The sequence below is a fragment of the Sminthopsis crassicaudata genome, chromosome 2 (assembly GCF_048593235.1).
Source record: "Sminthopsis crassicaudata isolate SCR6 chromosome 2, ASM4859323v1, whole genome shotgun sequence".
NCBI lineage: Eukaryota > Metazoa > Chordata > Mammalia > Dasyuromorphia > Dasyuridae > Sminthopsis > Sminthopsis crassicaudata.
Genome location: NC_133618.1, coordinates 625,099,210 through 625,116,768, shown reverse-complemented (window position 1 = coordinate 625,116,768; position 17,559 = coordinate 625,099,210). Strand labels below are relative to the sequence as shown.

The window sequence follows — 17,559 nt, the reverse complement described above, 5'->3', positions numbered from 1 at the left end:
AAGAGATCAAAACACAAATGGATACTCAGCAATGAAAGTCACCATAAGACTGAAGGCAAATCAGGTCCTGAGTGACTAGAGTAGGGATTCTTCTCTTTGTGCATATCATGGCCCTTTTTTGGAAGACTTTGGACCCCTTTTTAGAGTAATGTCCTTTAATGCATAAAATAAAAGCCATAAGAATACAAAGGAAACCAATTATATTGAAATATAATGTTTAATACATATGAGTTACATAGTATATGTGGGTATATAGTATTTAACATACATGTATGTATATATGGTTATGTAAGATATAGTATACATGCATACATAGCACATGTGTATATGTGTATATATTTTAGCATACATTCATGCCTGAGGCTAGGAACCCTTTGAATATAAGCTCCAGGAGAGTAAAAATTCACTTTGCCTAAAATGTTTCTCTCACTCATACCTAGCATATTGCACTGCATACAGTAGGTGCTTAACAATTATTTTTGATGGATGAGGAACAAAAGATGGAGATAAATAAAGGAATAGCATAAGCATTTTTTAGGCACTGGGGTTTAGTGATTTATCCAAGGTCACATAGCTAGAAAGTATTAAGTATTTGAGCCAGATTTGAATTCCAGGGCAAGTGCTCTTATCCACCGTGGAATAGAGCTGCCCTAGGTTTAAGCATTTACTGTATTCCAGGCCCTGTGCTATTTTACAAATATTATTTCATTTGCTGTTAAATGAACACCTCTCTATGGAAAAAAACAGCAAGCAAGGGGATTCCCCCATGAATCTGGCCTTACTTAAAATTCTGATAGATGATTGGGAACTTGTGAAATCTCTGTACTTGTGGGGAAATTCAACAGAACTCTGGGGAGATAGACTAAGGATGATCTGGAGTAGTTATAGAGGTTAGAAAAGTAGTCGGTATGTATCATTATGGGGGGAGCACAAATCAACTCACAAATCTTTATGGAAGACGGAACTGAAATGATAGTATGGAATAAGGGATTTCTACCTGTTCATCACTGAGACAGGTAGGTGGTTCTGTGAATTGTCAGGAAAATGTGAGTTCAAATATAGCTTCAGCTACTCACTAGCTATGTGACCCTGAGCAAGTCACTTAACCTGTTTGCCTCAACCCTAAATCCAATTTAAGTCTAATATGTGTGGTGCAGATGTGTGAGGAAGGAAATGGCAAACCCTTCTAGTATCTTTGCTAAGAAAACCCCATGGATAGCTCTAGTGTGCTGTGGTCCATGGGATCAGGGTGCCACTGAACAAATGTATTCATTATGGACCAGGAGAGAATGGAGGCATTGTAGACTATTTCCAGAAGACACTGCCTTTAGGGTGGCTCTCCTCTCCCCTCCCTCCCCCCCCAGAAAGGCTTCAGTGGATGACGCCTTGTCATGTTTATTGGAGAGGGCATTCTGGTTGGAATAGACAGTCTATGAGATTCCTTCCAACTCTGAAATAGTTTTCAGTGTATTGCTTTGGCCAGAGACCAGGAAGCAAGTTAAGACTTGTCTGCCCTCTGAACAAAGGAAACTTGGGGTAACAGCACCCCAGATCCCGGGTGTGGAGCTGGTGTTGGAATTGCTGGGAATGTTTCAGAGAAGGGAATCTAAATGGCAATAGGATTTTTTAAGGAGTGAAGGAAGGCAGAATGCCCACATGAAGACAAACTAAAGATGTTAGCTACATTTTTAGAGAGCAGAGGAGATCTTCGAGACAATGTGATACAGTATCTTAAAGTGCCAGACTTGAAGAACTGACTTAAATCCCACTTCTGATACTTGCTAACTATGTGAGCATGGGCAAATGACTCAATCTCTCTATGCCTCAGTTTCCTTTTTTGTCAAATGAAAATAATACCTGGAGTATCTATCTTGAAAGGTTGTGGAGGAATTCAAATGAAAGAAAATTTTCGCAACTGTTCACAAACTTTAAAGCATGAAAAATATAATCAATATTATTATGGAGACAAAGCTTATAGGATTGAGAAATTCTGCATATTCTAAAATGAAATCCAAGATGCGCCTCTAGAAATAAGGAGAAAACTTCAGAACAAAATTATATCAGCACGCATTTATTGGCTGTTATTTCAGACACAGGCGCCATGTTTCCTCATTTGTAAATTAAAGAGTTGGATCTAATGACAGCCTTACTAACATACCTTCTAATTCTAAGCCCTAGGAATGAAAATATGATTGGTTGATGGGATCCACCCCTAGTCATTTGACAGGAAGGATTGCCACATTTTTTGGTACCATGATCAGAGATAAGTTGATGGACTCCACCAAAATATTGATTCTTCCTTCTGAACATCTTTTCAGGATGTCTAAGCCAGAGCACCAACAGGCCCCTGAGACCAACATGAAGTGCATCTAAGGCTCATAGATAGGGAAGTAAGATGGAGAAGCCCCAAGGTCTGGTATCCAACTGTTAGCCAGAGATGTGTGAGAGCCTCCCCCCCCCCTTTCATTCAGAAGTTTTCTTAGAACAACTTCCACCTCCTTCTTACTCCATCAGGGATTTTATGAGGATTAATCTGTATTTGGCCTGGTGCTCAGTGATTGGTGAAACTCCCCTGACTATAGCTTACTAAGTGATTCTAAAGTTCTACTTAAATTTCTCTCTAAACCGTCAGGGAATGAGTGTGTGTGATGATCAATATTTAACAACTTGTTCTCTGGGGAAAACAAATTACACTTTTAAGTTTAATATGTGTGATGAATATTTTCTCCATCACTTTCTTAAGTCTAAACAATCACCTTTTCATTCTTTCTTCATTCCCTCAATAAATATTTCTAAAGTACCTATTCTGTGTTTTGTCCTGTTCAAGATGCTAAAAAGGATTTGGGGTGGGGGAAGCTATCTCTGATTCTATCAATGTAGGAAGCTCCCAGTCCAGAACATCCTTTTATCAGGAAGGATTGTCTACTTAACTGTCACTTTGGTATCTCAGCTAGGAGGTCCTTTGTGACATTGTGACAGATATACCCAGGCTTCGAGTCAGAATATGTGTATGGGAGAACTTGAAACACCTTTCCCAAATCTATAACCAACCCCCTATCCCCTACAGCACTCTGCCTTTCCAGATGAAGGATATGGAGGTAGAAAAGTGGAGTAGATGCAGTGGATTAGGAGGTAGGATGTGGCCAAAGTCTGAGGGACTGTAGAGGGAGGGCCCATGGTAGATATATATTTAACATTTCTGGGTCACTTCATCTTAAATGCTTAAAGATAAAGCGTTAAATAAAAGGGTCAAATTACTAGTTCTATAGTCTTGTGTTCTAGAAAATGGGGTTCCCACCCAGTTTAACAAAGCCAAGATCCCCAATACCAGGAATCTTGCCCACTCTAATCTCTGCTGCCTCTCTGCTTGGCTCCTCCCATGCACCCAACCATATTCTCCCTTCAGTATCATTATCATTTCTTTCCCCCTAAAATCCCCCCCCCTAGCAAAACAGGGATGAATACTCATTTAGGACAAGGAATGTGTTGTTTATCAACCTTTTATTCCCATTGGAGGCGCCCTGGTGCAATGGATAGAGCTCTGGCTTTAAAAATGGCAAGTCACGGGTTCACATACACGTGCTTCAGATACCTGGAGCAAATGTGGTAACCTCCCTGCCTGTGCACATGCAATTCACCAAGACTATAGGTTACAAAAGAGATGGGAAGCCTGAAGGTGAATTGGGAGATCATTTGCCTCCAGCCAGAGGTGATGTACTTAGGATCCAGAATGTGAGGAACATTGGCCAATGTGGAGATTTTTTTTTTTTTTACTGGATTATGACTACTTATTACAAGGAATAAAAAAATAAAAAAAAATTAAATTAAATTAAAAAAAAGGTCTGTAGGGGACAGTGGGATGAAGAGATGATAAATGCTTATGAAATAAAATTTTAAAATAAATTGCAGAAAGGAAAAGGGACTACACACTTATCAGGAGCTTCCTACACAGTTAAAATCATTGGTGTTGAGCCAAATCTTCCCCAATAATCGCCCCCCCAAAAAATTCCAATCACCTAAACAACCAAAAAACAAATAAAAAAGCAGCACTGAGTACACTGTAGAGCCTTAGTTTATTGATTTAAAATGAATATATAAGCAAATGCATAAAATCAGATACCATTTCTCTACTCACAAGCCTTTTCATAATTAAAAGTAGGAAGGAAATAAGCACATATTGAGTACCTACTTTTTGCTAGGCACTGGGTTAAGTACTTAACAAACATTTTATTTAATTCACAATCCTGAAGGAAGATAAATGAATTATTATTCCCACTTTACAGATGAGGAAACTGAGACAGACAAATTAAATGCCTTGCCCAAGATTACTCACTAAGTTCCTGAGGCCAGATCTGAACTCAGTCTTCTGAACTGATTGCTCCATCCTTTGTACCATCTTGTTCAGTCATTTCGAGTTCTGAACTTCCCTTGGTGATCCCATTTGGGGTTTTCTTGGCAAAGATACCAGAATGGTCTGCCTTTTTTTTCTCCAAGAGAACCATTTTGTCAGATCAGAAGTTAAATGACTTGCCAGGGTCACACAGATAGGAAGTGCCTGAGGCTGGATTTGAATTCGATTCTTCCTGACTCGTACCCGGCACTAACTATTGAGCCACCAGCTTCCTCCATGGCAGTCACCACCTAGCTGCCCTCAGAATAATTAGCCAGTGATGATTGCATAGGTTTTTGATAAAGTGGAAAGAGGACAGGAGGAGTTGAGAAAGGGTATGGACTTAAGAAAGGATATTAGGGGAGGATGGTAGCTATATGGCTTAGTAGATAGGGCACTTGCCCTAGACTCTGGAGAACTTGAGTTCAAATCTCATCTCAGATGTTTAATATTCTATAGCTGTGTGACCCTGAGCAAGTCACTTAACCCTAATGCCTTAAAATCAATCTTAAAAAGAAGAGATTTCCTTACTGTCAATTAGAATATTCAATACTGTCAGTTTCATTGAAAAAGAAAAGTTTATATATATATATATATATATATGAATATTGCACTAAAAATATAAAATAACTGTAACCAATGATTTGTACTCTTTCTTCAAGAGTACACTTTGGAAAATGATGCGATAAATGATGAATTTGTAAACAATTCAAGTTATTTGTAATGAGGTCAAATAAATAATGTCTGAATAAAATATAAAAGAAAAGAAAATAACAGCATTTTAAAAATAAAATTTTAAAAAAAGAAAGAAAAAGAAAAAAGAAAATAACAGCATTAAATTAAAAAAAAAATTCCATGCTCCTTCAAACTCACCCTGGCATCTTGACTAAAGCTATGGGAGCTAGGCAGCAGGATGGCCTCATGGGCCAATCAGGATCCAGGGTATTTCTTTATGCACCAGCCACAACATTAAGGGCCAGGGATACAGAGACAAAAGCAGAAAGAGCCACCAAAGATCTTTCCATTGAGCCCTCATCTCTGACCCAAGGCATGTTCTGGTTTAAGGGGCTGCCTTCTCCATCCTGATTTTTTTTCCCCTTCTCACAGTGCTGCTGGATTTTGCTCAATTCTGCTGAAAAGTACTAAGCTCCAAGAGAGCCTCAACACTTAGCATTTAAATGAAGGCTCCCGACAGTATTGGGGGAATAGTCTGCCCTCCTTCTTTGGAGGGCCTCTGCGTGAGAGCAGGGGTGGGACACAGAGGGCTTTTGGGAAGAGTCACCTTCCCAGAGAGCCCAGGAAAGTCTCTGCCAGGACTATAATAGGGTCAGGATCTTTTTTCTCCCCCTTTCTACTCTTGTCATCTAAGGTCCAGATCTCATTTGCAGAGGGATTGCCACTTTCTTCTGGATCTTCAGAAAGATCAATAAAAGCCTTCAAGAATGCTGCCCAGTTGCAATTGAATTCAGATAATTGAATCTCCCATCTCCATAACTTTGAAGTACCTGTGCTCCACACCCATGATGCCATCTACTTCTTTTTCATCTCTATTTCATAGAATCCCTCCCTTCTTTAAGGATTCAGAACATATTCTGTCTTCTAGATACAGCTTTTCATGGTTCTCCCAACTGTGTCTCTTCCCCCCCGCAAAAAAAAAATACTTAAAACTCAAAAAGGAATTTATTCTATATATCTTGATACCTACCAACTTATTTCTTAATATGAACAAGAAAATACCTAAAGCCAAGATAAGGTGTCTTGCATCAGGATCAGCAAGGAAACCATTGTCACTGGATTCTAGAATTCATGGAGAACAGTGAGAAAAATCAATGAGCATTAGCTCATTAGCTGGAGCTGTGTGCCAGACGTTATATTAGAAGCTAGGGATTAAAACTAAAAACCCCATAAATTAAAAGACCCCTACTTTTCAAATTCTTGTTGACTGACTTTAAGGAACTTGTGGGATGAAGCAGTGAGAAAATGGGATAAGGGACAGATATACAAATAACTGCCTAGTAAGAATGTGATGATTTTCCAGAAGCCAAATCCAGTGGCCTGAAAGATGTAGTGATGGAGGAATCATTTTAGCTGGGAAGATGTGGATTTCATGGGAGAGAAAGCAGTGATTGATTTGCCATTAACATAACTTGCATAAGTAATTCACAACAAAAAACTGTGTTCATGCCATTATTATTCCCATTTTATTGTTGAAGAAACTGAGGCTGGGAGAGGTTAGATGCCTTTCCTAGATTTTCACACTTTGTGAGCATCTGAGGAGGGATTTAAATCCAAATTTTCCTCTCTCGGTGCAAATACTCTCCTCACGATGTACCAGACTGCAGCCTCTTACTAAATCCCTGCATACAAGATGCAAACATCTGTACTAGACACTGGGGACACATGGGAGGGACTTGCTAAATATTTATTGATTGACAGAAACAAAACAAAACAAAACAAAACAAAACAACAACAACAACAACAACAACAACAACAAAAAACAACCCACCACCCCTGCCCTTATGAAATTAATATCAACTAGGAAGAGGAGGAGATTCATGTTTACAAATGAGTAAATTTAAAGTATATAAAAAATAATTTCAAGAGAATGTGCCAATAACTGTATTATACCTCAAAGACAGGTGGGAAATCATTGAAGGTTTTTTCTAGAGTAGTTACAATGCCAGATCTACATATGAGGAAGATTCTTTTATTAGTGGTGTAGAGAATGGATAGAAGAGGGAAGAGACTGGATAGAGACAAGGAGACAAGTTAGGAAGTGATCACATCTGTCCAAGAGCATTTTCGTGAGTGCCTGGCTAAGGGTAATTGCAACGAGAATGGAAAAGAAGAAATGAATTGAAGAGGCTAATTTAAGAGGCATTGTAGAAGTAAATAGTTTTAATTAAATTTTTTTCAATTGACAAAAATCAGTTTTATCAATCTCCCACCCCCAGCTCCACTGGTAAAAAGGAAAAACCAAATTTATGTAACAAATAGGCAGAGTCAAGGAAAATATATCCCCTATTGTCCAGATCCAAAAAAGAAAGTCTCATTCTGTATCTTGAGTCCATCATGTTTCTTTCTTAAAGTGGTCCTCACTGGAGAGGTAAAATAGATAAGACTTGGTGACTAAATGGATATAGAGGATAAAATGAGGGAAGAGCCTTAAAATTTTTTTTTAATTCCAAATCTCTCACTTCTACTTCTCCATCGCCCATTGAGAAATCAAGAAAACCAAAACTCATTACAAATATGTGAAAATTAAACAAAACAAATGTTCACATGGGTTATATTAAAAAAAAAATTACTCTTCAATTTCATTCTGATTGCATTAAAGCTAGGGAATTGGCAAACCTGTTTCCATTCCCTTAGCTGGAGTTGTGGGAAAGCCACAAAATCAATTTTTTTTCTTTTCATCTTGGCCTGATTTAACTATATAATTTCATCTGTCCTGCCCCACTGGGTGGCCAGGAAGATGTCCTTGAATGCAGTGACTTTGACTTGTCTGTGAGTTTAAAATATCCTTTTAAGGTCTTGGGCTGGTAAAAGGCAAACCAGTCCAGAAGGTATCAGAATGACGGGGAATCCAGGCCATCTACTTACCTACCTGCACTTAGGCTAGGCCTTTATTCTGGGACCAAACCCCTTGATATGCAGATAATGGAAGTTATTAGTTGTGTGAGCCATGTGTAAAGTTCCCCCAGCCATTTGTTCAGCTTCCATTCTAGAACTACCAAAAAATAATCTGAATAAACCAAGCCACATCCTGGGGTGCTCCCCTCGTTTTGTATTTCATGGGAACCAATTAGCCTTTTAGATAACAGAGAGGCGCCAAGGGAACATGCTCTGTTATCCTGGCCCTCAGAAGGAGCTGAGGAAGCTATTAAGCTCTATGGTCATTGTAACAGAATTTTGATGGGAATGGGTGAGATTTCAGGATCAGAAAATGCCTCCAGCTGGCATTTTAGCTATGAAAGAAGTTTGAAGGCAGATCAGAAGATAGCCTGATAGAATGGAAAGAGGATAAATATAGAATAAGATCCAAGTTTGAATCACTAACTCCCCATGTAACCTTGTACAACTCACCACTTGACCTTGTGAGTCTCAATTTTCTCATCTGTAAAATGGGATGACTTTTAAGGTCCTTTCTAAGTCTAAATCTTACAATCCTAAGTGTCCAGGTGGATAAAATGAGTGTGAGGGAAGCTAAAGTTCTCATCCAGGGTCACACAGTTAACAAGTATCAGAGCTGTGACTTGAACTTGGGTCTTCTGATGTCAAAGACACCTTGGTGGTATGGTCAATATGATAGTATGGTCTTGGAATCAGGAAGACTCATCTTTCTCAGTCTTAATAATTGTGTGACTTTAGGTGAGCCACTTAGCCTTATTTGCCTCAGTTTCCTCATCTGTAAAATGAGCTAGAGATAGCAATAACCAACCACTCCAATATTGTTGCCAAGAAAATCCCATAGGGTCATGAACAACAAAATTTCAGACATCAAGAGTCCATAATCAGCTTCTTTGTAAAAGTCTTAGAGAGCTGTCCAGAGCGTCTCAGAAGTTTAATGACTTGCCAATGGTTACACAGTATATATCTGACCTGAATACCAAAGAAAATAAAGGAAAAGGCATTTCCTTTATGCCATATTTCCTTTTAATGTGACAAATCCCATGACATGCACAGCCTTTCACATCATCCCAGGTGCCAGGGGAGCTATAAGGGGCTTTATGTTGATAGGTAAAGGAAGGGAAATCTCAGATGATTCTTGGGAAAGAAAGAATGGAAAATGACTGATATGGAAAACCCTTTGCCTACTTGCCTTCATAGAATACTATATGCCATGTAAGAATTAATAAGGATTCCCAGACATCCTCCTCTTCCCTTTCCCTCCAGGCATTGAAGTTTGGACAAATTCATAATGACACAAATTAAAGAATCACACTCTTGAGGGCTCTGGGTAAATAACAAAGATGGAGAAATCATAGCTCCCCACTTTATACCAGTTGGACAGGGTGGAGATGGGAGGAAATGTGACAGTGAGGACCTTTCCGTCATCTAGAGATTTAGGGAAAGCCCTAGGAATGAAGGCGGGATTCCAGAGGGTAGAATCCTCGAATTTAGAGTTGGGAGGGATCCGGGAGAGGATGATATAATGAGGAGATGATTTAATGAAGAGAATTCTGAACATGCCCTCCAGAAGTGGAGTTCAAATCTTGTCTCTGAAACTCTCTATGTGAACATTAACTATCTCTGAACCTCAATTTCCTCTCCTGTAATGGGAAGAACAATGACACCTTCAGTACTTCACTGGATTATGATGAAAATCACTTGAGTCGATAGATGTAAAATGCAAACCATTTTGTGGGCAGTCTCCTCTCAAGCTAGACTGAGGCTTAACCACCTCCAGCCTTTGTGAACATCTTAATGAACTCACTGTCTGTTCCTTTTTGTCAACCCAGGAGCAAACCAGAAATCATTTATAAATGCAATTATTATTATTGGACCTGATTCCTCCATTGTACAAATGGGGAAATGGGGCCAGAGAAGTGGCTTATCCAATATCATCCAACTGGTTAGTAGCAGAGCCACGATTGGTACCCATGTCCCCAGAACGCTTGTCTCACCAATGCCCTTGGCTCTTAAGTCCCTCAAGCCTTGGTCACCTCTCGGGAGATCCCAGAGAAGTAGTTTGTAGGAAGTGAGAAACCAGAGGGTCGAGGTCCACCTGTTTAGCCCATAGCAAGATTCTTCAAGTGCAAGAGATGGAAGGGAAGTTGTATACTACCACTGTGGGACAGAGTGTCCACCTCAACCCCTTACCCCCTCCAAGGACTGGCAGCTTCGGAGCTCATTTTCTATGAGCCTGGCATCCTCATACCTGCTAAAACTGCCCGCTGATGCTCTCCCCCACCCCAGCCCCATTCTCCCCTGGGCACCCATCCCCTCCTCCCTCCCCAGCCTTTCAGACAGGACTACAAACCGGGCACAAGTTGGAATTGCCGGTTCTCTAAATGCTCCCGACAAAAGGCACAGACAGTGCCTTCATTAAGATGTTCACAAAGGCTGGAGGTGGTCAAGCCCCTCTCTAGCTTGAGAGGAGACCGCCCACAATCCTTCCCTGGATTCGTGTTTTTGTTTTTTAACAAGAAAAGCTAATAGGCAAAGCCAAGTAATCAGAAGCAAGAAAACTTACACAATGAAGAAGAGCTTAAAGGAAAACAATCTTGAAAGCCATCCAAACTCTGATCCCTCCAGTGATTCCTCTTAGCTTCAGAGAAGGCTGATGGGAAACAGACAGACCTCCCTCCTTTCTTTGCGGCAGAAAGGTGGTGGTCTATGGGTGTGTGGGTCTACAGGAGTACATGGTGAGATTATGTATTAGTAACTCTGCTTCCTTACTTAGCACATGGATTCTTTGGGCTGGGAGGGAAGGGAGAATCACAGAATGATGTAAAAAGACAGCATTGATGCAATAGTTCTTTGGCTCCCAGATTTTAGGCTAACTGGCATTTACTTCTGAGAGCTGCAAAGATTCCTTACCTGCTGTCCCAAATTGCAAAACTTAATTCAGAGGGCAGATTGTGGCCAAGAGCCATTAAAATACAATGAGTCAGCAGAAAGCATCTGCCCAGGAGAGTGGGAGGAAGGGGATTTCCTCCCCCCAAAACGTTGTCTAATGAGCACTTGCTTTTTCATCCCTTTCTTTTCTCCTTTCTTTTTGAATCCAAACATTTGGATTGGGACAGATGAGCCTCCTAGTCCCCTTTCTGTCTGCCTGTGTCAGTGTCAAAGGGAGACAAGCATGGCCCCCTCCCTGACAGGGCAGGGGCCAGGAGCTTGGAGCCAGGGCCCTTCTCAAACAGTCATTTTTCCCAGCTTGGGTCGCTCCCGACAGACTCGGAACACAGGGGAATTCCTGAAGCCGAGTTACTGGGAATGCTCCCAGGGGACAGGCTTGGGGTGATCCCGCTGTCCCCCTGGGTTTTGTGTGTGTGCAGGAGCGGGGAAAGAAAGAAAGGCCTGGTGAAGTTGGAAGGGTTTAATTAAGTGCCCTCCACTGGTTTTCTATTTGAGTAATTACTTGGTGGGCCACCTTGTAATCCCAAACACTCAAATTGCTAGGCTCCATGTCCAGCTGACATTATTCTGGGCCTCTTTTTAATCTGATTGAGATGGAAATGATCTCCTGGGAGAGGGGAAACAGAGAGTGGGAAATATACCCACTTAGCCCAGGAGTGTGACCTCAGGAAGTGTCCTGGACAAGCAGGTCCCCTTTCCTTCTGCTTGAAAAGTTGAGAGGTTCCTGTGACACATCCCATAGAGTAGGAAGTCAGACTGGGGGCTGAGAGGAAAGGGGCTTCAGACTGCACTAGCATTTAGAATGAGAAAGCCCCCAGTTCTTGGGTCTCTGAGTCTTCCTTAACTTACCTTCCTGATTTTCTCCTTAACATTATCATGTAATGAGAAAATAAGAGGCAGAGGGATGCAGGGAACAGAGCAGAGGTTCTTAAACTTTCTTTGTGTCCTGGAACCCTTTGTCAGTCTAGAAAAGCCTATGGACTACTCAAATTGTGTTTAAACCCATAGAAATATAAAACAAATCAATGAAATTGAAATATACTTTCAAAATGTTAAAAAAAAAAAAAAAAAAAAAAAAGAAAACAAAAAACAAGTTCAAAGTTACTGGGCTAAGGACCTTTGGAATAAAAGAATTAGATTTAGGAAGATTGGATTCAAGCCTTGGCTTTGACATGCAGTACACAAAAAAGATCCCTGGCTTTGGAGTCAGAGGAGCTGGGTTCAAATCTTTCCTTTAATGCTTTCTATCTATAAATCAAAAGCTCTTTGGGCATCGATTCTTTTATCTGTACAATGAGAAAATGGGATGAGTTTCTCTTCCAGCTCTAGAACTAGGAGTATGAGTTACCATATTGGCTATGTGACCATAGGTAAGCTATTCAGCCTCTCAGGCTCTAGATAACTCTTTAATACTTTAAATCTCAAAGAATTTGGCTATCTATGACTGGGAGGGGAAATGTCAACACCAGGAGCCCCTCCTCAAATTAATGAAATCACATCCAGACTCTATTAATCCCCCCTCCCCAAATGTAAAAGACTGCGGAAATTCACATGGAATATTTTCCTTAAGGAAAATGCTCAAAAGTGCTTGAGATAGATGTCTACAATCATCATTGAAATGGAAAGCTGCTGAAGAGTTTGGAATTTTCACATCTATACTTCCTTTCAAATATGCTTGTAAAGCCAGATCAAGACCCAGTGACGCAGCAGAAACTTTTGACTTCTAGAAAAAAAGCCTATGAGCACTTCCTTAGAAATGTGTCGTGAAATTTAAAGGCAAGTAAGAAGCAGACTAAAATTCAGATTTTCTAAGTATCTTCTCACGTTTTTTTTTTTGTTTTTTTTTTTTTTTTCCCCAATGGTTAACACTAACCCTAGGACTCAATAAAAAAGATACTTCCTAACTGGTTTGCCATCTAGCTTATTTTCAGTCAGTGAGAATATAGGGGAGGGGGGGGGGACTCAACTTCAACATTTCTCTCCCCACATCTACAGTGAAAATTAGGTTGTCATTTAAGGTGGTGAGTCCTGCCCCCACACAGATGGAAAAGCTTATACAAGAAGTAGAGTCCAAGGTTGGGAAAAGATAAAGACTCTTCTCTAGGGATTAGAGACCTCTACCTGTCCAAAGTCCTAAGCAGAAGACCAGGTCACTTACCAGGTGTGGCTGAGCTGAAGAACACAAGTGAAAAGGAAGATACAGGCTGGGGGCTCCATGAGAAACAGTGCCTGGACGAAGACTGGCGATCCAGGGAGCAAAGATGAGCTCCTCAGTGAGAGTGGGATGGAATTTTTCCCCAATCCCAACTTTCCTGGTGGGTAAATGAACCCAAGTAGAGAGCGAAAGGGAAATGAAATGGAGTGGTCAAACTTCCTAAGAAGAGATTATCTACTTAATTAAAGTTTTTTTCTCTCTAAGCCCTCTAGCCAATCAGAATTCAAGTGCCAGAGAGAGATTGGGTTGATCAAAAGAACACCCCAGGATCCTCCCAGACAAATGCAGAAGGGGACATGGAACAAGAGGACAAAGAGGGACACGGGAAAAAAGACAAAGAGAGAAAGGAAGAGAAAAAGAGACACAGCAAATCCCCTCCACATAATCGGGGCATATCTCCCCCCCACCCCAGTGCCTCACCCTCCCCTCCCCACAGGTCCCCAGGGGGGATTTAGATAGAGTTGTGTTTTCTGATCCTTTCTCCTCTAGGCTTTGAGTTTTCATTACACCCAGGGCATCTTTCTTTGGAGGAAAAGCACCATTCTGCCAGGAGCCACATCCAGGAGAGAGAGATGGAGAGAGGAGAGTGAGGGGACACAACCTCTGACCCAATTTCCTTCTATCCTTCCCAGCTGACTTCTTCCCTTTATCATTTTGGTCAAATGGTAAATTTTGGTGATGAAGCATCCCCTGTATGCTCAGCTGGGCACTATAGGGAGATCACAAAACACATGCATTTTAATTCAGTTCAAACTAATAAGCTTTTTTATCTGCTATGTGTCATACAATGAGCTTGGTGTAGGGACATAAAGATAAAAATCTCAATCCCAAAAAGTATCTTCTAAAGTGTCTTCAAGGAGCTATTCTGTTGGAGGTGAGGATTCTGCACTCAAGGACATTTCTGGAGGCTGATATTTCCTAGGAGAGGAAATAATTAATCATATGAAATGACATCTAATTCAGTGCTACAGTAACCAGTACCCCAGTCTCTGAACTTATATGAACTAGATCCAGTTTTGGAGATAGCACTCCCAAATCATATCTCTTTGTTATGCTAAACTCCTCTTCAGAGGTCCCTCTGGGAAATCTCTATATAACCTCAAAAATAGCATATATATATATGTGTGTGTGTGTGTGTGTGTGTGTGTATAATATATATGTATATATATATATATATATATATATATATATATATATATATATATATATATATATATATATATATATATATTTCCAGAGATATGGTTAAAAGAGTCCCAGATTCCATGAAAATATTCAGGGTAACAATGCACATTGGGTATGAGATGGTCTATTTAATAAAGAAAATATGTAATGGACTCAAAAAAAATTTTAAATCAAATCTGAGATTTTATCAGTGTAGGGAGCTCTTAATGAGGAACTTACATATTTATAATGTATAGCCTTAGAGAGCTATCTGGGAGCATGGAGAAATTAAATGATCAGCCCAAGGTCATGTGGCCAAGATGTCAGAGTTAAAAAAAAAAAAAAAAAAACCCAAAAACTCAAACCTAGACTTTCTTGATTCCAAGACTAGTTTTCTAATCCCTCTGTGTTTCAATCCATAAGTTATATAATTACATGCAGTGATTCAAGACCATTCCATTTGCGTCCAGAGAGAACTATGGAGACTGCATGTGGACTGATGCATAGTATTTTTACCTTTTTTCATTTATTTATTTTTCTTTTGCGTGGTTTTTTCCCCTTTTAATCTGTTTTTTTTTTTGCACAACATGACAAATATGAAAATATGTTTGAAATGATTGCACATATTTAATCTATATCAGATGATAACCTACATCAGTCTTGGGGAGGGGTGGTAAGGAAGGGAGGGAGAAAAATTTGGAACATAAAGTCTTACAAAAATGAATTTGAAAACTATATGTATATATTTGGAAAAATAAAATACTATTAAGAAAAAAAGAAAAAATTATACTCTCTGATGAGTCTCATAGTACTACTAACAATTTAAACTGCTATATAAACTAGGGGTTATTAGAGAGTCAGGACCCTCCCATTAGATCAATAAGATATAAAAAATTCATGATAACAGTTGAAGAAAAAGTCTAGATCCTCTGTTCTTCCTTTAGCTACAAGGCCATGTGTTTTATCTTCACCCCAAACAGGCTGATGATGATCAGGAATTTCCCTCCACTCTAAAGCTGAGTCAAGTCAACCAGTATTTATTAAGTGCCTACCATGTGCCAAGCCCTGAGGACACAAAGAAAGGCAAAAACCATTCCTTGTTCTTAGGGAACTCAGAGTCTAATAAGAGAGGGAGAGGAAAGGAAACATACACACAACTCTGAACAAACAAAATTCAGACAAGATAAATTGGAAATAGGGAGACGGCATTAATGTGGGAACCCAGGAGGCTTTTAAAAGGTGGGATTTGCCATCTACCAAAGAAAAGTCAGGAATTATATGAGAAAAACTACAAAACACTTGCCACAAAAATAAAATCAGATTTAAATAATTGGAAAGACATTCAGTGCTCTTGGATAGGCCGAGCGAATATAATAAAGATGACAATACTCCCCAAACTAATCTATTTATTTAGTGCTATTCCAATCAGACTCCCAAGAAACTATTTTAATGACCTAGAAAAAATAACAACAAAATTCATATGGAAGAATAAAAGGTCGAGAATTGCAAGGGAACTAATGAAAAAAAAAACTCAGAGGAAGGTGGTCTAAGTGTACCTGATCTAAAGCTATATTATATAGCAGCAGTCACCAAAACCATTTGGTATTGGCTAAGAAATAGACCGATAGATCAGTGGAACAGATTAGATACAAAGGACAAAAAAGGGTACATCTATAGCAACCTAATCTTTGACAAACCCAAAGATACCAACATTAGGGATAAAAATTCATTATTCGGAAAAAACTGTTGGGAAAACTGGAAATTAGTATGGCAGAAATTAGATATGGATCCACACTTAACACCATATACCAAGATAAGATCAAAATGGGTCCATGATTTAGGCATAAAGAGGGAGATAATAAATAGATTAGAGGAACAGAGAATAATCTACCTCTCAGACTTGTGGAGGAGGAAGGAATTTATGACCAGAGGAGAACTAGAGATCATTATTGATCACAAAATAGAAGATTTTGATTACATCAAACTAAAAAGTTTCTGTACAAATAATACTAATGCAAACAAGATTAGAAGGGAAGTAACAAATTGGGAAAATATTTTTAAAAACAAAGGTTCTGACAAAGGTCTCATTTCCAAAATATATAGAGAACTGACCATAATTTATAAGAAATCAAACCATTCTCCAATTGATAAATGGTCAAAGGATATGAACAGACAATTCTCAGAGGAAGAAATTGAAACTATATCCACTCACATGAAAGTGTTCCAAATCACTACTGATCAGAGAAATGCAAATTAAGACCACTCTGAGATACCACTACACACCTGTCAGATTGGCTAAGATGACAGGAACAAATAATTATGAATGTTGGAGGGGATGTGGGGAAACTGGGACACTAATACATTGCTGGTGGAGTTGCGAAAGAATCCAGCCATTCTGGAGAGCAATCTGGAATTATGCCCAAAAAGTTATCAAACTGTGCATACCCTTTGACCCAGCAGCGCTACTACTGGGCTTATATCCCAAAGAAATACTAAAGAGCGGAAAGAGACATATATGTGCCAAAATGTTTGTGGCAGCTCTTTTTGTTGTAGCTAGAAACTGGAAGATGAATGGATGTCCATCAGTTGGAGAATGGTTGGGTAAATTATGGTATATGAAGGTTATGGAATATTATTGCTCTGTAAGAAATGACCAGCAGGAGGAATACAGAGAGGCTTGGAGAGACTTAAATCAACTGATGCTGAGTGAAACGAGCAGAACCAGAAGATCACTGTACACTTCAGCAACAATACTGTATGGGGATGTATTCTGATGGAAGAGGAAATCTTCAACATAAAGAAGATCCAACTCACTTCCAGTTGATCAATGATGGACAGAGGTAGCTACACTCAGAGAAGAAACACTGGGAAGTGAATGTAAATTGTTAGCACTAATATCTGTCTGCCCAGGTTGCATGTACCTTCGGATTCTAATGTTTATTGTGTAACAAGAAAATGGTATTCACACACATGTATTGTACCTAGACTATATTGTAACACATGTAAAATGTATGGGATTGCCTGTCATCGGGGGGAGGGAATAGAGGGAGGGGGGGTAATTTGGAAAAATGAATACAAGGGATAATATTATAAAATATATATATAATAAAAAATTATTTAAAAAAAAAAAAAAAAAGGTGGGATTTGAACAGAAACTTGAAGGAAGTCAAGGAAACCAGAAGATGAGAAAGGAGAAATTCTAGATATG

General features: G+C 39.4%; 1 protein-coding gene across 2 annotated transcripts in view; it reads right to left on the bottom strand.

Annotated features, from left to right (window-relative positions):
- WNT8B (Wnt family member 8B) overlaps window positions 1-13,496 on the bottom strand; it is a 35,837-nt gene extending 22,341 nt beyond the window's left edge. For both annotated transcript variants that reach the window (XM_074296315.1, XM_074296316.1), the window contains exon 1: window positions 13,131-13,496. In XM_074296315.1, the coding sequence (XP_074152416.1) occupies window positions 13,131-13,189 (59 nt within the window). In that variant the 5' untranslated portion in view covers window positions 13,190-13,496. The remainder of the gene's footprint in view (window positions 1-13,130) is intronic.
- Window positions 13,497-17,559: the final 4,063 nt, after the last annotated feature.